The sequence below is a fragment of the Gymnoscopelus braueri genome (genome assembly GCF_963280865.1).
Source record: "Gymnoscopelus braueri genome assembly, chromosome: 14".
Classification (NCBI taxonomy): Eukaryota; Metazoa; Chordata; class Actinopteri; order Myctophiformes; family Myctophidae; genus Gymnoscopelus; species Gymnoscopelus braueri.
In genome coordinates this window covers 33,476,882-33,497,717 of record NC_137619.1, presented here as the reverse complement: position 1 = coordinate 33,497,717, position 20,836 = coordinate 33,476,882, and the positions used below count along the sequence as shown (strand labels likewise).

At 41.4% G+C, this 20,836-nt stretch overlaps 3 protein-coding genes across 9 annotated transcripts; 2 read left to right on the top strand and 1 right to left on the bottom strand.

Moving 5' to 3' along the window:
* Positions 1-49: 49 nt before the first annotated feature.
* On the bottom strand, positions 50-7,973 carry setd4 (SET domain containing 4). Of its 4 annotated transcripts, none has more exons than XM_080450359.1 (13): positions 7,846-7,973; positions 7,004-7,144; positions 6,471-6,554; positions 5,381-5,418; positions 4,965-5,049; positions 4,519-4,755; positions 3,577-3,636; positions 3,305-3,434; positions 2,724-2,898; positions 2,054-2,132; positions 1,759-1,839; positions 1,422-1,545; positions 50-1,324 (listed from the first exon to the last, which is right to left on the bottom strand). In XM_080450359.1, exons 2-13 carry the CDS (start codon positions 7,021-7,023, stop codon positions 1,160-1,162), a joined length of 1,278 nt encoding a protein of 425 aa, XP_080306485.1. In that variant the 5' UTR covers positions 7,024-7,144; positions 7,846-7,973; the 3' UTR covers positions 50-1,159. The 4 variants fall into 4 exon arrangements, with proteins under 4 accessions (XP_080306485.1, XP_080306486.1, XP_080306484.1 ...); XM_080450358.1 differs by lacking the exon at positions 7,846-7,973 and adding an exon at positions 6,268-6,363 and having other exon boundaries at positions 53-1,324; positions 4,965-5,053; positions 7,004-7,140; XM_080450360.1 differs by lacking the exon at positions 7,846-7,973 and having other exon boundaries at positions 51-1,324; positions 4,965-5,053; positions 7,004-7,140.
* cbr1 (carbonyl reductase 1) lies at positions 7,922-14,135 on the top strand. 4 transcript variants are annotated; one of them, XM_080450364.1, is made up of 7 exons: positions 7,922-8,055; positions 9,594-9,728; positions 10,182-10,351; positions 11,907-12,014; positions 12,485-12,693; positions 13,414-13,467; positions 13,563-14,135. In XM_080450364.1, the coding sequence occupies exons 1-7, from the start codon at positions 7,937-7,939 to the stop codon at positions 13,734-13,736; spliced, it is 969 nt and encodes a 322-aa protein (XP_080306490.1). In that variant the 5' UTR covers positions 7,922-7,936; the 3' UTR covers positions 13,737-14,135. The 4 variants fall into 4 exon arrangements, with proteins under 4 accessions (XP_080306490.1, XP_080306492.1, XP_080306491.1 ...); XM_080450366.1 differs by having other exon boundaries at positions 7,952-8,055; positions 9,614-9,728; XM_080450365.1 differs by having other exon boundaries at positions 8,006-8,082.
* A 2,711-nt stretch (positions 14,136-16,846) lies between these two features.
* Positions 16,847-19,516, top strand: LOC308100728 (exocyst complex component 1-like; the record flags this gene model as incomplete). Its single annotated transcript, XM_080449801.1, has 1 exon — positions 16,847-19,516. One exon carries the CDS (start codon positions 16,847-16,849, stop codon positions 19,514-19,516), a length of 2,670 nt encoding a protein of 889 aa, XP_080305927.1.
* Between the last annotated feature and the right edge of the window lie 1,320 nt (positions 19,517-20,836).

The window sequence follows — 20,836 nt, the reverse complement described above, 5'->3', positions numbered from 1 at the left end:
GAAATGTCAACTGACTACCATATTCAGTCGTACAAATACACAACCACATTGATACAGTTGGGATACAGAGTGGTTAAAATCTGTCAATTTATCAGATCATTTCTAGTTCACATTAATAATACCTATTTGGAGCTCCATCAAACACATTGGTTGTATTCACAGGCGGTAAGCCAACAGGGGATTGTGTTGTCAGTGCACTAGCGACCCCTACTGGTTGGTCAGGGTCAAGACAATACAATAGGAAATCAAGACTAGCCATCTTCGATTAGATTTTCTGTATCTGTGACGTAGGTGCTCGCCCCTGTAGGAAACCAGAGGTAGGTTTTGATGTTGAAGTGAATGGGTGGGGGGCAGGGAGAGGTAATTGCGGCCACTGTAGGAGACCATTTGTGTGGGATGACGTATCTTGGCAACTTAAAGATATTTGTACAACCTCCAGTGAAACTCCACAGTCAGATGAAAAGAAGCAGCTCACCAGACAAACTGAGCAGGGACAGGGACCAAGTTGTATAGTTCATTGATCAATACGACACAAAAAAAGAAAATTGGCAAAAGATTTAACCTACAGTATATCAAGTTTAGAAAACATTACAAGAAAGTATTCTTCCTGTGATTTGATGTGTTCATAGGTTTTTGGAACAGACAGCTCCCAAGGGAACAACATGTCATGACACTCTATAGACACTGATATTTAAACTTAGCTGCATAGAAAGACAATACGGCAATATTAACCTTAACTTTCGTTAAGGGCAGTGTTTGATGTGTCTTGAAAAGCTTGGCATTTAGCAACATATTGCTTGTCTGTCCTGAGTGCACTGAAAAAAGAACCTACTGTGGCTTTTTTGAGTGCATAAATGCTTAATCCCTTTCTTAAACTATTAATTATTAAAAACATTGCTGTTATCAGCGGTCAAACAATAAATACTTCTTGGGTTGGGTCATGACCAGCATGGATAAAAGGTTCTGGGTCATTGCTGAAAAGGTTTGTGTAGCCCTGCTGTGCTACAGCCTGTTGCACTTTCAACTAGCATTCCAGGAAGTCCTTGATACTGGAGCGCTTTCTATTCATACCAGATGCAAAACCACGTGACCACATGACCATTGGTTAAGACTAATTTAACAAATACATAAGAGACAGGCCACACTTTGTCAGATATCCCTATACTGTAGCGTCTTCAGGTTGGCATGACGATGGCTGTCTCTGCATGCCTTGCAGCACCTCCAAACACCTTCCCAGGATGCATCTCTCTTCTTCTCTGATTGATCTGACCACATCCAGCTGTTCTCTGATTGGTACATCACACTGCTTGTAGAGTTGGGAAATCTACATGTGCACACAAATATATTTAGACTCATTCAAACATTCTTATGTTAAAAAGCTTTATTGGATGGGATAGGCAGAGAGGTTTTTGTGTACTCACCTTATCTAATACTGTGTGTGTGTCTACTAGTAAGTGTTGACACACAGTCCAAACGGTCTGGATGCACCACTGCTCTCTCTCCTCAGACAATGGCTGACCAAGTAACACAGACTTCCACTGGGGACTTCACAGATACACACATATACAGAGACAGACCGATCCATAACGACGGCCTTATAAAGATAATAACTCTCAGTGACATCAGTAAAATATCCAGAAGATGGAAAAGAAATAGAACACTGAATGATAAGCACATCTAGTGAGGTTCCATTTGTACAGAATGAGCAGGTACATTTGCCCTTTAATACAAAATATAACTTGTGAGAAATAATCTTACTATAGTGTCTGAGGCAGTGCCAAAATTCTGAGAGCTGTCATCAACCTCCAACTGGGACCTTCACTGGACACCGTTAGGTTACTGATAGAAAAAGACAGAGATCTTAAGAGGAGGGAAAAGTCTGAGCCATTCCATGGGATCACTTGAATTTTCACAAAATGCAACCCTGCATTCTTCTGTTGCCATAAGACTCTGTTAACACTAAACAACAGAAATTATGCAGCCAACCAAAGCTGTTTTTGTTTGGTGTGTTAAGTTCTACATACTGTAGTGTGTAAAGCTGATGCAATCTTACCGTACAAAGTTGTTCTCTTTAAGGAACTTGATCTTCTGCTCCAAACTTCTGTCACCTCTTACAATCTCACAGAGAACACCTGGAGAACCAAATAGGAAGGCCTTTTTTTTTTACAGTAGATTTAACTTTCTTCTTTTTTTGATGTTTTTTGGGGGGCTTTTATGCCTTTATACATAGGACAGTAGACTGACAGGAAACAGGGAGAGAAAAAGGGGGTGACAAGCAGCAAACTCGAACCTGCGACACGCTGTCAGACTGGCATTGCAGCCTAGTGCAGCCTGATTTAACTTTCTTAACCTTGTACTGTAGTATCGTGTGACAATAAAGAGCAACCAACCAAGTTAAATTCCTTCCATGAAATCGCAGTTTGCTAATACAATTGATTTAAGATTCTGAGATACTGTCTGGACACACCCTTTGAACAAATAATTGACAGACTTGGTTCATAATTGCCCAGCATTAAGTCTAATTTATACTTTATTGCATGACGGTCTTGCTTGCCAAAGAATAATATATTTATGCAAAAAAACAACGTGTAAATAGGCTTTAGTCAGGCTCAGATTCCCTGTCAATGTAACAGCTTCAAAGTGTTTGACAACATTACAGGTGGCATCCTGGTGGATTTCCCAGAAGCCAGCGATTGATTTGTAGACCGACTGCAGCATGTCACCTGTGTCCACATAGACGACACTGTGTGGATTGCCGGGGGCGACAAAGCCATACTCCAGTAACAGGCGCTGGTTGTCATGCGAGCCATAGTTGATGAAAGCCTGTTGGTAGCGCTGCACCCTGGCAGCACTGCTGATCTCATAACATCCTGATGCGTGATTGAAACCTGCTGACACCTGGACCAATACACACACAGAACATACAGTATTACACAAGTCCACAGCAATGCAACTCCTTGCAACTGCCATTGGGGATAATGGTTGCAAGTGGTTGCATGTTGCAAGAGCAATGCAACACCTTGCAACTCCTTGCAATTTTTTTATTTTTTTATTTAGAGTTTTTTAGATGACATGTGTAACAGATGTAGAATGGTCTGGGATGCCCTCTGAGAGCCCTCATGTGTATGTTTTGTCGTCGTTATTGTTGAATGTTATGTGATTGTTTCTTGGCATTGTTTGTGCGTTGTGCCTGAGGACCCTCTGGAAGACGAGATGATGCATCTCAAGGGGTTTACCCTCCCAAAACAAAACAAAAAAACATGCAACATTAATAACCAATATGTTTGTGTACAGTGATATGAACCTGTATGTCAGGCCGGTGGTTGAGCAGGTCCAGGAAGGGAGCCAGAGCATAAACATCCTCTCCAGACAGGAAGGGGTTGGTTGGGTGGGACATGAAGACAGAGCGTGTGTTGACACTACACCATGCCCATCTAACAAGAAAGAGACATGGGCTTTTTGCTCTGTCTGTTACTCAACACATCTAGTCATTACTTCAGTGATTCTCAAGAACCTATTTGTTGCATCACTATGAATATAATACTTCTCTGTGTGGATGTGTGTGTGTTCTCTCACCTCAAAGCTTCATACGTTAACACCTCCTCTGCAGGTTTGCTCAGGATTGGCTGTAGGGATCTGTATTAGCCAATCAGAACATAATAGATATTGGAATGAACTGATCCGGGACAAGTTTTGAATTTGATGCACTTGTTGTACAGCAACTTACCATCAAGTTTGATTAATTGATAGGCCAGGGTGAATTTTATAAATACCACATTCATTCCATTTATTGTGTTTTGGCTGACATCTGTCAGAAACAATGTAATGTTAACCACTTTCACCCTGGCATCCCTATTTTCGGCATTTCATTTTCAAAATAGTGAAAATAACAGATCTAAAAGCTCACAACACCACGCATCGTTATGCGTTTTTGGTTTTTACCCCTTTTTCTCCCCAATTTAGTTGTTTAATCGTTTTCCTCCCCATATTTGTATGTTGTCACTGCTGTTGTATCATACTGACTCACCTGCCAGTGAGGAGCCCACACCAGGAGGACATAGAGCCTTCCTTCTACTACTCCCGCCAAACACTCCCTGCTGACAAATGCCACCCCCAGACGTGCAGTGACAAGTATCACCCTCCCCACCCGGCTTCCCTCCCCAGAACACAGGCCAGTTGTGTTCGTATAGACGCTCCTCAAAGCCGGATGCACCACGGTGCATTCGAACCCACAACCTCCACGGTGGTGGGCAGGCACTTTACCACTGTGCCACCCGAGCGCCCCACTAAACGTATGTTTGTTACACATCACATATGTGGTCTTGACATCCGATCATAAATATTGATCATCAGCTCATCGTAAAATCACAATGATAAACCCAAGGTTGAGCTATACTGTGATAATGGCAATGGTATGCTTATCTACTGCACTTGGCCTTCTACCAGTGCTGATCACAGTACAACACTCCCTCTTGTGTATTCAACTGTGTTTAACTGACTTTTCTTGTCTTGACCCACCTGAAAAAGTCCTGATTTGAAGAATGAATTTCTAACACCGCCTCCCTCTGCTCAATAGCTTGTTTCCTCACACTGCTTGGCAGAAGAGCAATGACATCGTCAGGGAAATAAGCAGGGCATGTGTAAGTGGTGGGCAGGACGCTGATGTATGGGAGCCAGTCAGAATCCTCTCCTCTATGTCGCTCACACACAAGGAAGATACAGAGAGCCAACAGCGGAGAGAGACGGGGCTTCCAGCTGTGAATGAAAAAGCAGCATGTACCGGATGTGTGTATGTTTACTTTGTCTACAGGCTTGTTTGAGATTAATTTAATCTTTCCTCGAAAGACAAGAGTAGCCGACTATTCTGTAGGTGGGAAAGATGTTAAAGAGTAAGGGCGTGATCACATTGAGACATGTAGCAGTTCTGAATAATGTGAGGTTGCTAAAAGGTTGTGAGTTTCTACCTCTTTATATAGTGTCCAAGGTAGCTCTTCAGAACAGTTGAGGTTGTGAGGAGGCATGACAGTGGAAGAGAGATTAACATCTGGCCTGGCTGACAGAAGGAGAGACAGTGATGTTTCAAGATACTCAAAGTTAGATTCATTATTTCAAATGACTTAGTAGAATTTGATTCATGGGTCAACTCAAAAACATTTTTTCCCACAAGATTTTGAAAATGATCACAACACTGTGGTCAACCCCTTCCCCATCAACCGTGATTATTTTAGTTTTCAGTATTCATGACTTTATCGTTAAAGGATAGGATATGTGCAAACAGCGTGCAAAAATTAAATGTGCTGTCTTAACATTTGTCAACTTCAATACTATTTACCATGCTTACTAAATAAATAGCATAATAAATTATGTTTAGTCGATTTACCTTTATTGTCGTCTGGGCCTGCAGTCCTCTGCCTGTATCTGGAAAGAGGTTTCATATTGGTAACTAACACATACAATATCAAATACTTGCTTTGAGTCCACTCCACTGATCAGATCAGTGCACACAAAATAAGATGGCTTTAAAGTCCCTCTGTGTAAAACCCATTTTAGTAGTCTTTTCTAAACAATATGTATAATAATGTTGCTCTGAGTCTTTATCATAAAAGAGAGTATATTGGTCAACACAATCTGAATTTAAACACACACACACACACACACACACACACACACACACACACACACACACACACACACACACACACACACACACACACACACACACACACACACACACACACACACACACACACACACACACACACACACACACACACACACACACACACACACACACACACACACACTATGAAAATTACAAATTACATACAAATGCCACTTTTGTTAACCACTTGAACCCCCAGCATCCCTATTCTGGGGGAAACGTTCGCCAAAAATAGCCGAACTACAAGCTCGCAACGCATTGAAAGCTTGTAGATCTACTATTTTTGGCGAATCGATTTGTGTAGGGTGAAATAAGAATGTACCAAATGCGCTCTTTACAGGTTTTATCAAGTATAGATGGTTTCAGTGGTGCTGAATTTGCAGCTCAACAAAAGGGTGGAGGACAATTTCAAGTTAAATAAAAATCTCTGCGATACGATTATTGGGAGTGTTTTTTTAAATCACGATTAACAATGCTAATAATTGTTGTCCCATCCCTACACACACACACACACACACACACACACACACACACACACACACACACACACACACACACACACACACACACACAAGATCTGAAAGAGGATGGTCACTAAAGAATACCAGAGAAGTGGCTTGGCTGCAGCAGAATTGAGGTGAATCCACGCTGGTGAAGAAACTTCATTAAAGAAACATACTGGAGTTGATGGCACAAGGAGACTGGGGAATGAAAGTGAGAGAAAGAATGAGAGATAAGGACGAAGGGAAGTTTGTACTAAAGGATATTAAGGAATTAGAAACCTTGTAGAAGAATAAAAAAACACTACCTGACTGGAGGGAGCTCTTTTTCTTCCTTCGCCTCTTCCTTGAGGCTCGTCCAGTACGGCAGCCACACTTCTTCATAACGTTCTCTGTGTTAACACATAAAGTACAGTTTTAAATTACTGTTGGTCAGTGGTCTGACTTGCAAAATCAAGCACAGGATTGAGAAACTGGAATTCAAAGACAATAAAAAAAAACCTGAAAAATCTGAATAAAACTAGATGCTACAAAGAGAACCTGCAAAGTAACACGTCATGTTACTACCACTCAAGCGCTATTTTATACTTCAATTCACAAGCTAACGAGTCACAACGCACCGCTATGGGATGCATTCAGCTTCAGATCTTCTATTTTCAATATTTTTGAAAATGATATTTTTATTTTAGTTATGAAATGCCCAAATAAGGGATGCCAGGTTGAAAGTGGTTAAGACAGCCTCAAAGATCTGTCACAATACTTATACTTACACACTGCCCGGCAGAAGGTGAGGGGTGTACGAGAAGACAGCAATGTCTACTTGTGAACTCTCTGTACTTACTGTTCAGAGACAGTTGTCATCTGCAGAAGGGCCCAGTTGATACAGCTGCATGAAAACCTTTGAGCAATAAGGACTTCACAAAAACTCCCATAGAAAAGGCTACTGCTCGGCTGGTCACCGCAGGTGCAGAATACAGCTGGCCTGTGCGATATTGACAAAATAAAGTGTATAACAATTCATCTTTTACACCAATACATTGATAAGGTGACAATATTTTGAGTATAACTATTAGTCAATTATGCAATATTTCATCTAAACTAAGGTTGTTGTTTTTTTAATGCAATTTATTAGGTTCAAGCCACAGTACATCATGTATCATTCAGAATCACTTCTGCTCAGACAGAAACTATTTTTTGTTAAATTTAACATTCAGAACCCCCCTCAACAATAGCAAAACACAAACAAAAACAAAGCCACTACAAAACTAAAATTACAGAATTACTAGCCTTGGATCAAGACTATCATTGATGTATTTTATCGAGTGATTGATTGAATACTTTATTAAGAGTTTGCCACAAAAGAAAAGCACGTAAAGTACAGTTCTATACAAGGTCTGCTAAAAGGATTGAAACCCAAGAAAGCACTATGGCTTGTTTCCATTGGGGTCCATGTGTATTCAACTAATCGAAAAATGAATCTGTCTTTTACTTTCGTATCATCCAAGGCTACAGAATGACACTGTTGATAAACAACAGCAGATAGTTTGGTAATTCCAGGCTGCTCCAAGCATAATGCATAACACACTGGGGTATATAATTGTGCCAATGTCAACATACAGTAGAGGTTATTGATTAATTATGAACATAATAATGTCTTGATACTGTAACTAGTATGTTTGTTACCTTTAGTGTTGTGTTCCAGCCCAGCCCTCTGCTTCATACCTCTGCTAGCCATGCGTAGCCATGTGGGTGTGGGTCATGTGTTTTTCCGGGTATGCGCAGTCTCACTGCGCACTGTGCAGACAGAATTCCTTTCTCTTTTGACCCAGGTTTTCACCCTCCAGACTCACAACACTACACATCTACACGTCGAGCACAACAAGACGATCTGAAGTAAGGAATTTTAGGAATATTGACAAGGTGCGTGCATGTTATTTAACTAGACTTAAATAAACATAAACATAGGGATTGAATAAGCATGGACATTTTGAGACAACGCTGTAGTAAGCCTCATTTATGTAACGATAGCAGCACAGTTTGAAAGCTATGTTGCAGGTGCAGAACATGACTTTACCTAGTGGCTCTATAATAACCGCTATATTCTCTTCATTTCATCCTATTCAATGTCATTTGAAATGGTTAAATTGTAATCTTTTCAACATAGGGACAGCAGACAGAAATGAGCGGCCTTTTGACATAAATTACATCAGACGATAATAGTCAGTGGTGTAAAAAGTACTAACATTTTTTATCTAAGTAAAAGTATCAATACTGCAGAAATCTATTGTAGAAATACTCTGTTACAAGTAAAAGTCCGGAATTAGAAATTTACTTGAGTAAAAGTACAAAAGTATTGGTTTCAAAGTGTACTTAAAGAATCAAAAGTAGAAAGTACATCATTATGCAGAATGTCCCATTTCACAAGTTTTCAAATGTATAAAATGTATAAAAAACATTTGAAAATAGCAGATCTATTATCGTCTATTTTCAAATGGCCGAAATGTACAGTAGGGCTGCCTGAAGTGATATGTTTTGTAATAATAATCCAAATCTACAAAGTAACTAGTTACTAAAGTTTTCAAATAATTGTAGTGGAGTAAAAGTACAATATTTGTCTCTGAGATGTAGTGGAGTAGAAGTAAAAGTACAGAAAATTGGAAATACTCTACAGCTCTGGTCCATAGGAGTTCTACTCTTTCTAACGCTATGGACGGGGGTCATGGACCAGAGCTAGTTTCAGGGCCACCTAATATGTCAATACCACAGTGGTGACTTTGAGTCAATGTAGCATTGTGGATCTCCAATGCTGCTCAGGATTGTGTGTATTTCAAGATCTCTTGATGAGATGAGATCTCCCGCCGTGGATAGGCGTTGTAGGGAACAGTTCAAATCCAAGCAACTTGCTGAGTCATGGTGACCATAAAAACCTTTGTACACAGAGGCGTGGGAGACTGGTCCGTCTGAATGAATGCTAGTTTGACCACATAGCTATTATGGTTCTCAACATGTGGGTCGGGACCCCCAGGGGGTCCACGTGATTTGTTTGGGGGGGGGGGGTCTCAGGTGACAGTGAAGTGACAATTTAAGGACTTTAAAGACATTTTAATACCTAAAAAAATAATGAAAGAAAATAAAAAAGACCATTACTGCATCAAAAGTAATTTAAAAAAAGTCTTTAAAAAATTGGCAAACATTGTCCAAATTGTCAAATAATATAAGAGGCAACATTAACTCTAAATTTAGCCGATCTACAAGCTCGCAACGCGAGGCGTTGTGCCACATGTTAATCAGTACAGCGCCATCAACACCTATAAGTTAATTGTATTTATTTTTTTATTTTTTAGATGTAAACATCCCTATTGTTAATGTCAGCAGTCGTCTCTCTGGGATCATTCATTCATTCATTAGTTTTTACTCTCCTCCTTCAACAGACTTCTCTCTCTGTTCGCAGCCATGTCTACCAGGGTTGCTGTGGTAACAGGCAGTAACAAGGGAATTGGTCTGGCCATAGTCAGAGCACTCTGTCAGCAGTTCCAGGGAGATGTATATGTCACTGCCAGAGACAGGTAAAGAGGCACAATGAGGATTCTGTACCTTAATATTTCACTTTCAAACATGTTTGGGGTCATTTTTAACTCGGGCTACTCAGGCTTTTGTGAGCACCTCAGACAGTTTTTAAGTTAGTTGATTCAGTATTTAGATATTTGATATTCATTTTATCAGACACGCCCCCTTCCTATACAAACCCATTGTGACTTCTAACTCTATTTTAATCATGATAGATTCATTGAACACACCCGTCTGGTGACTCATACTGCCTTCCTCCTAATACATGAGGGGGCCATGTTTTTTCAATCACTTTTTTCATTTGTTTTTTTTAGTTTTTTGAAAAAAAAGAAATGTTGACAAAAATATATTATATTCAAAAATCTAAACATATTATCACAATTAATGCTTTATGAGAAATATGTTTTTGTCAAAATGAAGACTACAAATTGAGACTTTGTTTTTGGCTCCAGTGGGCGTGGCCAGGCAGCAGTTGAGTCTCTGGCCTCAGAGGGACACAAGCCTATGTTTCACCAGCTGGACATCAATGACCTGGACAGCATTACCACCGCAGCAACTTACTTCAGAGACAAATATGGAGGAGTGGACATCCTCGTCAACAACGCTGGGATAGCATTTAAAGGTTGCATTGTCATCATTATCATTATTTGCTTTCATTCAGCCAGTACATGTGCTCAAGTACTCTACTTAAGTACAATTTTGAGGTGTTTTTACTTTGTACTTCTACTCCACTACATCTCCGAGGCAACTATTGTACTTTTACTCCATCACAATTGTTTGAAAACTTAAGTTACTAGTAACTCTCTAGATTTTGATTATTAATACAAAACATACATTAACCACTTCAGCCACTTATAAACTTAGGCTATTTAAAAATAGCAGATCTACAAGCTCACAACGCGTCGTTTTACGAGAGACAAACATTTAATAGACTATATCATAATAGTCAAAATTCATTGGGCAGCCATAGCTGAATGGAATTGGGTAGAGAGGCTGTCTGGTAAACGAAAGGTCACCGGTTCACCCTCTGACCTGGCCCCGGCCTACTGTGAGTCGAAGTGTCCTTGAGCAAGACACTTAACCCAAACTGCTCCCTGGGTGCTGCATGTATTAATAGCGCCCACTGCTCCTGATAGTTAGGATGCGTTAAATGCAGAGGACAGATTTAACACAGCCAAGCCTACCTATGAGCAAATCTACTGTGACAATAAAAAAAAGGAGTGGGGTCCATAGTAGGATATTCTTCCATTACTGTGGTGGGGCTGTATGTGGCAAGTGCTACCACAGCATGTTTATTGAGTGAGCCCATGTTTCTGAACAACAGAGGTCGCAGACTCATGAAGTTGGTCTTTTGTCTCATTCAGTTGAGCTATATAAAACAAATGTACATTTTGACACTAAATGCCCTGATCAGCACGTGCAGCATTGTACACTGGAACGGTCAAGGGACATTACTTCCATGACAACCAGAAAGAAAGAAAGAAAGGGGAACTCAATTCTGTTCCATTAGGGAAAGTGTGCAGTGTGCACTCAAATAGAATTCTGTTGGACTTTATACTCAGTCAAACCTGTTCTATTTTATTCTATTAGTAGCTACACAGTAAACTCTTCTGTGTTTTGAGAACTAATAGAAATTGATGGTTTGATTGATTGAATACTCAACTTTATTAACAATTTGCTAATAGTACAGCGGTACGATTATATAATGGTGCTAAAAGGATAACACTAAAAGCCCTTTAAGAGCTTGTTTCCATTGTGGTCCTGTAGTTTATGGAACCAAATTGACCCTTAATAATTGAACTCTGAGAGTGTGTGTAACCTACAAACGGAACTAACTGGACCCATTCCGGTTCCATTTGTATTATATCTATTTTATTTTATACATAATCTAAACTTGTGAAATGGGGACATTCTGCATAATGACTACTTTTACTTTTGATGCCAATACTTTTGTACTTTTATTCAAGTACATTTTGAATACCGGACTTTCACTTGTAACAGAGTATTTCTGCATTGCAGTATTGATACTTTTACTTCAGTAAAACATTTCAGTACTTTTTCCACGACCCAAATTGAATTGAACTTAATGTTGAATAGGAGAGACAGAAAATGTCTCATTTGCTGTCTTGTTGCGTCGTGTCTTGATCGTCTGTCTTTGTTTCTCTCTGTATCTGTAGCTGCAGACACTGCTCCATTTGACGTCCAGGCTGAGGTGACTCTGAAGACCAACTTCTTTGCCACTAGAGACATGTTGACTCACTTCGTGCCTCTCATTAAGCCTGGAGGTACGGCGATACAACTGCAATGGCCAAAACATAACAACCGTTGGTTATCGTGTGTGTACGGATACAGGACATCTGGGCACCTCGATGTAAAATGTGTTATTTTGTCCAAAATGTAAAACAAAAGTAATGTAAAGTATACACGGTACATCATTATCACACTTAATTTTATCCTTCAACTTCTTGTTTATGCCCCAAAATGACTGGATACAGGTTTTGTAGAACTATTAGACCTTAATTGTCAAATGTTTAAGCATGTTCTAATCATGTATACTTTACTTTAAAACATTTTCCAAATATTCTTTTCTTTTAGCATTTAGGACAAAATAGCTAATTTTACATCGAGGTGCTCAGATGTCCCTAGAACCAACCTATCCTGTTACCGTGTGTACATGTGTACAGTATGTAGGCTGTGTGTTTCGTCTGCAAGTATATTATGTGTTATGTATTTTGTAATGCGTGCATTTGTATAGGTCGTGTGGTGAACGTCTCCAGCTTCGTGGGCTCTCGCGCCCTGAATCAGTGTAGCCCCGCCCTCCAGGAGCGTCTCCGCAGTGAGGACCTGACGGAGGACGAGCTGGTGGGACTGATGCAGCGGTTTGTGGAGCTGACCAAGAAGGATGAGCACAAGGCAGGAGGCTACCCTGAAACTGCATACGGAATGTCTAAGACTGGACTAACGGTATGGTCTAAGTCAGTGGTTCTCAACCTTTTTTGTCCGTAACCCCCCAAAATAAAAATATTTGAACTGTGGACCCCAAAAAGGATCATATACATTTGAACTGGGAACCCCCCAAAATAATAATATTTGAACTGGGAGGATCCCCCACCCTGACAAGCACTTGGAATTGTAGGAGTTGAGGCATTACATTTAGTTTGACTCGGCAAGAATTGAAACTATTTTAGACTTATTTTCCAGTTAATGGTTTTATTTTTAGATTAAATTTTGGTTAACATTTTCCCCAAAGGCATTAAAATGTTGCTGAACTTAACCTGAATAATCAAGTCAGTGTTGGCTACATAATTGCGTGCTTAAGAAGTAATGGATGTTTGAATTTTAGGCTTTAAAATGCATTACAATGCAAACAGGAAAACAAAGGCACCATCAATTGTTGGATTATCTATCTCAAGAAAACGTCAAGTCTCTGCAAGTAGACTTTCATACTGTACTGAAATGAATGGAATCCAATGACTTCCTTGAAAATCAAACAAACATCATTATGCTTCAGAAATGTATATTGAGTGTTAGTCAATTGGCTAAGCATGCCAGATTGGCTAAGCATGCCAGATTGGCTAAGCATGCCAGATTGTCAGCTAAGAAAATTGAAATCCTGAGAGGCTGTGGAGACAAAAGACTACAGTCCTTATTAATGTCTGTGTATTGCCTGCACACATTTTACAGGCTCTGTCAATGATCCTGTCCCGTCGGCTGTCTAAGGAGAGACCAGGTGACCAGGTAACCCCTGAATTACAACAGCTTTAAATGAACAATGAACAAAATACTCCCTCACTGCAGGTTTAGGTTAATATTTTTTGTTGTTGCCATTACAGATACTCTTGAATGCCTGTTGTCCAGGATGGGTGAGAACAGACATGGCTGGTTCTAAAGCTCCCAAGTCACCAGATGAGGGCGCTGTTACTCCAGTCTACCTGTCCCTTCTGCCCCCAGGAGCCACACAGCCCCAAGGAAAATTTGTCTCTGACAAAGAAGTACAACCGTGGTGATAGGATTAGGATAGAGGGATGAGTACGTGTCTGTACATCTATGTACATGTTTCACCTTTAGCGTTGGTGAACCAAAACATGCCACTGCCAGAGAACGAGTTTCACTCCAAAATTGCATTCCTTAATTCAAAGAAATAAAACACACAATCTGGTACGGTAATTGCTGGAATCCATAAATCCATGTAATACATAAAATATCTGTCAATATTCTGTGTGCCCTCAGACTGTTACTGTCTTATATTATGAAGATCCATACATAATAAAATGCAGCTTTGCAACCAAGTACAATTGTATTTTCTGCTTGGCTTTACCTGTAACTTTTTTTTTTTGAAACGGGAAAGGATTTGTATTAAATACGGAAAACTGCTAAAACAGTAAAAACCTTGATCAATATTTTTTGACGGCTGTTTGTTAAACTTTCTATTGGTTGATAAAAATACGTATTTTTGGAGCTGTGTTCTAATTTTTGCCTTTCATATTCATGAGTTTTACCAATTAGGGTGCAATTAAGAAACCGTACCTCCCATCTGGGACAGTTAACGCAAGCTACTTTTTGTGGTGATTGAATTATGCCTTATCTGGCCAGGGTGTGCTGTAGCTTGTTAGTTGCAGACTAACCTCGTTCCCGGGCTTTTGTCATTTCACGAGGAAGAAAAGCCTGGTAATGACCAAAGGTAGAAAGTGTCTGTCTGTAGGGTGGGACTTCCGTTGCATGTACCCTAGAAACTGTCTATTTTTGACCAATCACAACACGTGTTTCATGCCCAGGGAATAAACAGATCTAACAGCATCAACTTAACTTCCTTGGGCGGTACTTCAGTTACTTCCGGTTAGACACTGGTTTTTGTAATCTTTACAACCTGGCTACAGACCTGTTTCACACACTGGTTAGACCTGCTGGCCAAAAGCTGCATACAAACCACAGACTAATATGGAGAAATTTCATTTACAATCACTTGATTACAAGTATTTGTTTTGTTTTCTGTACACCATGGAGGGCTGGTAAGGAAGGCCAGCTCAGAAGTTGGAGTCTGGGGGTAGCGGTAGAGCGGATGCTGAATGGCTATCCTGGAGAATCTGATGAGGATGCAGAGCATGTTCAGTCACTGACTCATGACCCCCACGGCACATCACAAAGCCACTTGAACAGCCCTTTGATACCAGCAATCAGGCTCCACAACCGAAGCTTGACCTAAGGCTAACAATTAAGACCCACACTGTTGATTATTGATTACTGACTATTGTAATGTCGACTGTGTGCAATGCTCATCAGATAGAATAGATAGATAATGATGAAGTTGAAGGACCAAATTACCCCTAATCTGGCCTCCCCCTGGCTTCCAGTTATGGTTAATAATTGATTTTACTTGGACGATGCTTGGGAATGATGCCCGTTGGGAACATTGCCCATTGGGAACGATGCTCCTCCAGTTATGTAATAGACGTTATACCTAATGTCAGAGAACCTTTTGTCAGAGTACTTAGTATGTTTGTGTCATTTTGTCATCCATTAGCACTGCGTTGGTGATATCTCACCATCTACCTCACAAGCCAAATTTAATATACAAGATTTACTAGATCTGTTACTAGATTTCATAGCGGCCCTAACAACTAGAGTTCACACCTAAGTCACACCGCCCATCCGACTTATGGCGGCGCGTTTTATTTTATTTTTGGTCTGACGACACGGTTTGTTTGGGTCTGATATCATGCTGTCACAGTCAGCATGACACACGCCATATTTGGGTAGCTGCAGTGGGAACTCTATGGTTATATCTGAGTCATAGTGAACTCTATATATGGTTATGTCTGAGTCATGAGTCATAGTGACAGCGTGGTCCACCGGCCGGCTCACCCGCTAGCCAATTTTAATATAGGATATTTAAGGATTGATGATTCTCCTGTTTGTTGCCAGACCCAAGGGGTCGGCCTACATGAGGCTTTGTCCCTATTTCGTCCATACATGGGCATAAAAGAGGGTCCAAGTTTCGTCCCCCATAGTGATGGAGCTCACTTTAAAAAAAAATGTTTTTTGAAGTGCATAATCCTATTTATAGGTTATTAATGTCATCATGTGTCTCGCTGGCCAATCACAGTGCTGAATAGAGTCAGCCAATTTCGTCCCCCTTTCGTCCATACATGGGCATAAAAGGAAAAGGAATTTATTCTGGGTCTGGCAGAACCAGGTCTCCTGGTCTTGTTTATTAAGAAATGGGTTGGCCCCAGTGGTGGAAGTACTCAGCATTTTGCAATAACTTCCTGTTGTCATCAATGCAGATGCTCCGACAACCCTGCTTTTCAATTGGAATGGCCAGTGTGTGTGAGTTCTCAGAGAGCAGCGCCACAGAAGTTTCTAATTGCAACACTCCGACCACTTTGAGTTTCTGAATGACCAGAGAGCACTCCGCTCTGGCACTCTCAGAGCATAATTCTGAACGCACTCACACAGACTGGCCTCCAAATAGGCCTACTCTGATAACAGATACTGCATTATACTCTGACAACTAGTACCGCAGTAGTCTTCTATCTTCGATCTATCTATAAACCCAGGAATCTCGGTCTGCCTTGTGTCTTCTCTTTGACCATGGCATTGGTGATCCCTGAACTCTCCCAAGTTGGTGTGTCATACATGATGTATATATTAGACTGGGCTGCAAGTACTCTCACTGCACAAACTATGCTGAAAACAGGCACTGCACTAGTAAGGTAAATTAGGTGCTCTGGAAAGGTGTATTGGAAAGCTAATCAACCAATCAAAAGGTCTGAACTATGAGGTAGATGTCATGGGTGACGTCACATAAAAGATGCTGCAGGAGCAGCTTATGTTCATTCAGCGCGGAGATGACAGCTAGTAGTCTGATTATGCATACACCAACTTCATAGTCTGCAATAAGTCTGCTTCAGAGGAAGATGAGCTGACAGTCATACTTCATCTTTATTCCTACTTTTACATTTAAGCAAACTTCTACTACAAGAAAGTGTGGTCTGTCCATTTTCATCCCGCTGTGTTTAATGTTTACGACAAGGCAAGGCAAAAGGCAAGTTTATTTATATAAGCACATTTCAAGAACAAGGTATTTATCTCTGCCAGGGAAAGTAAAGCATCCGTCATGACAGCCATCAAGCATGCCCTCCAGAGGGACATCTTCACACCCAACAACGAGTGCCTCCTCAGCATTGTTAATGTTTGCAAGGCAGGCAAGAAGAAGAGCTGCTTTTTGTGCGTTACAGTCACAACAGAGATGCCTGTCCTGGCTAAGGTGGTTCTGGTGAAGAAGTCTGACAAAGGGGACTTCTACAAGCGACAGATGGCCTGGGAGCTTCAAGGCCTGACGAAAGTGGATTCCAAAGATTCAAGCAAGGAAAACCCAGATTTTAATCTTCATTTTGATAAGGTCTACTGCTGGGTGGCCAGCAGCGCAGCTGATAAGAACGCCTTCATCTCTTGTATCTGGAAGCTCAGTCAGAGTTACTTGAGGAAGAAGGTGGAGTTTGTGAATGTCAGTTCTCAGCTGATGGAAGAGTCTGTACTGAGCAGCGAGGAACAAAGTGTTGTCGAGGGTGACAAGGACCCTCTGGATGACTACCAAGAGCTGAATGCATGCGAGGAGAAGGACATCGAGAGCATGATGGAGATGTGCGAGTGCGCCATCTCCAATGCAGAGGCTTTTGCCGGAAAGCTTACCAGCGAGCTGCAGGTGCTAGATGGGGCCATCATCCAGTCCATCATGGCATCAGATAACCAGGTGAACAACCTGATGCAGCTCCTGGATGAGGCGCTGGCCAAGGTGGACACCATCGAGGACAAGCTGAGCAGCTATGATGAGATGCTGCAGAGCATCAAGGACCAGATGGATCAGATGTCCCTGAGCAACCGCCTCATCCAGACCGGCAACACCAACAGCAGCAAGCTGCTGGATGAAATCCAGTTCCTGGTGAACTACATGGACCTATCAAAGGAACACGTTATGGCATTACAGGAGGGAGACCTGTCCTCCCCTAAAGGCATTGAGGCCTGTATCAACGCCTCTGAAGCTCTGTTGCAGTGCATGAACATTGCTCTCCAGCCAGGCCATGACAAACTGATGGCTGTGACACAACAGCAGGATCTGTTCAGCGAACTGAGAAACACCTTTGCCCGAAGACTCACCAATCACCTCAATAATGTGTTTGTTCAGCAGGGCCACTACCAGAGCTCCACCCTGTCCCACCACACCATTGAGCTCACCCTGCCCAAACACAGCCCTCTCCACAGAGACCTGCTGCGCTACGCTAAGCTCATGGAGTGGCTCAAGAACACACACAGTGAGAAGTATGAAGGCCTGTCTAGGACCTATGTTGACTACATGACCAGATTATATGAAGGGGAAATCAAATATTTCTTTAAGGTCGCCAAGATAAAAATGGCGAGTACTACCAAGGAGACAAGAGTCAAGTCTGCCACACTTTCACAGAAACGGGGTGCACTCAAACAAGAAACGGAAAGCCTACATGGCTCTGGGAAGCTGACAGGCTCGATGTCCAGCCTCAACAAGCTGGCAGTGCAGAGCTCCAGCAGCATATGTTCCCAGTCCTCCTCGCTGCTGGATATGGGCAACGATATAGCCGACCACACAAAGTTTGACAGGTTATTTGATCAGATCCTCAGTGAGCTGTATGTGCTATGTCTCGCAGAACAAGACTTCATCAGCAACTTCTTCAAGCTGCCGCAGCATCCTGCGATATCATCGCCCCTCACTCAGCCAGAAATGGAGAAATTGGATGGAGTGGTGCAGTCTAGAATTATTCCTCAGGGAGAACACAGACACTCCCTGACATCAGAGATAGACAAGGTGTGTCTGATGAACAAGATCTTCCAAAGCATTGAGACAGAGCTCAGCAACTTGATCGCCCTGGCTGTCAAGATCGACAGCTTCCACTCGCTGTACATGCTGGTGAAGATGAATCACCACGTGTGGATGGCTGAGAATGTGGACCCCGCTTCTTACCTCAGCATTATGCTGCGAAATGTCCTGGTCACTGTCAAGAGGAACTTTGACAAATGCATTTCTGGTCAGATCAGACAAATGGAAGAGGTGAAGATTTCCAAGAAAAGCAAGGTGGGAATCCTGCCTTTCGTCACAGGGTTTGAGGAGTTCACCAAGCTCGCTGAAACAATCTTCCTTAACACGGAGGGCCAGGGAGATGTGGACATTGCTTACATCAAACTCATTAAGGCTGTCTTCATGAATGTGGAGAAGGTAGCCAATGAAAGCCAGAAGACGCCGCGGGATGTGGTGATGATGGAGAACTTCCACCATATCTTCTCAACTCTGTCCCGCCTGAAGATCTTCTCTCTGGAAAGTGAGAAGCGTGAGGCCAAGTGCAAGTACACAGACCACCTACAGTCCTATGTCATCGATTCCCTGGGCCAGCCTCTGGAGAACCTCAATCACTTCTTTGAAGGGGTTAAGGCACACGTGGCAGAGCGGATTCATGAGGAGGAGGTGAGCTACCAGTTCGCTTTCAGCAAACAGGAGCTGCGGAAGATTATCAAGAAGTACCCTGGCAAGGAGGTGAAAAAAGGCCTCAACAATCTGTACAAGAAGGTGGGAAAACATCTGTGTGAAGAGGAGGGTCTTCTGCAGGTGGTGTGGTACTCCATGCAGGATGAGTTCATCCGTCAATACAAGCGCTTTGAAGACCTGATTGGCCGTTGTTATCCTGAATTTGAAATCCCCATGGACTTTACTATCCAAGACATCCAGGAGTACTTCTCTAGCATTGCGAAGTCTCATTAGGCTAGCCATTTCTACCATAGTACTCTTAAGTACTATCAGATTCAGTACTCTCAATTTGGTGTAAATAAGAGGGAATTTGGGGTGTAAGGAAATAAATTGGGTATGTTGCACAATTTGTTCTCTCTGCCAGGCCAAAGGCTGGGGATGGAGATGACGATATGTGTATATATAGTATAGTTTTGTATATACTTGGTTATGTATTATAGTATACTCCAATTTTTATATTCTTTATATTCTATATTCTGCATATTTTCTTTTTTTTATTTGCAGCATATAGATGCTGTCTCACAGGTAGGTGGAATTCTTTTTTTGTTATCAATTGTTTTTATTATCATATCAGCAATACAATTATGTTTGAATGGATAATTTTTTCAACAAGAACAAGCTACAAACACATACACAACTTAAAAACAACACAGAAGGTTAATTAAAATAATAATACAAATAATAACAATAATAAACCCACCCACCCCTCCCCGGACCAACAATATCTCTAAATGCAAGAGCCAAACACTGTGTCACAACACTGTGTACAACACTTAAACCAAGCCTTTAAGCTTATCTGCGAAGTTAGACCACATATCAGGTAGGTGGAATTCTAAATTGTATTATATTCTGTATATCTGTATCTGTCTCTCACTTATACATTCCATTTCTATTCTGTATATGTTCTTTTTGGGTGCAACATATTACACATCCTACCCCAGTAATCCTGGAAGGTGCAATTTAAATTTTTAATAGTGTTATATCCTACTCCTAAATTGATGGTCATGAAATTCACTACACCAATCTGTGTATGTTTTAGCACAGTTACCAAGTTGTTATACTCTTGATTACTTACTGTATTACTTACTACTAGTACATGAATGCACTTCATTTAATACAATAAATAAATTAGTTATTATTAATACTTGTATTATAACATTTTTGTATTTATTTTCTTGTAATATATCTTGTGTTTGCCTATGTTGGACAGACCCCTTAACAGACGACGTCACACTGATACGAACCAGTATGCGTGCAACCAGTATGCGTGCAATGAAACCCATTCTATCAGGTCTCGCTAGGACGCGCCTCACTAGCCAACACACAAGAGGGGGTTGGGGTGTGCTGCCTGAAACCAGCACACCCCGAAACAACAGGATTGATTGCGTGAAACAATCACCTGTGCGTCCAGTCTCAATGTTAGTAAACAAATAAGTCTGGCAGGGGGGCGGGGGGTAGGCCTTTGTGATAAAATCAGCTCTCTGCCACCATCTACTGACATGAATAATATTACAGGAGGAGTCATAAATAAATCCAGCCTGTCAAACTGCATTC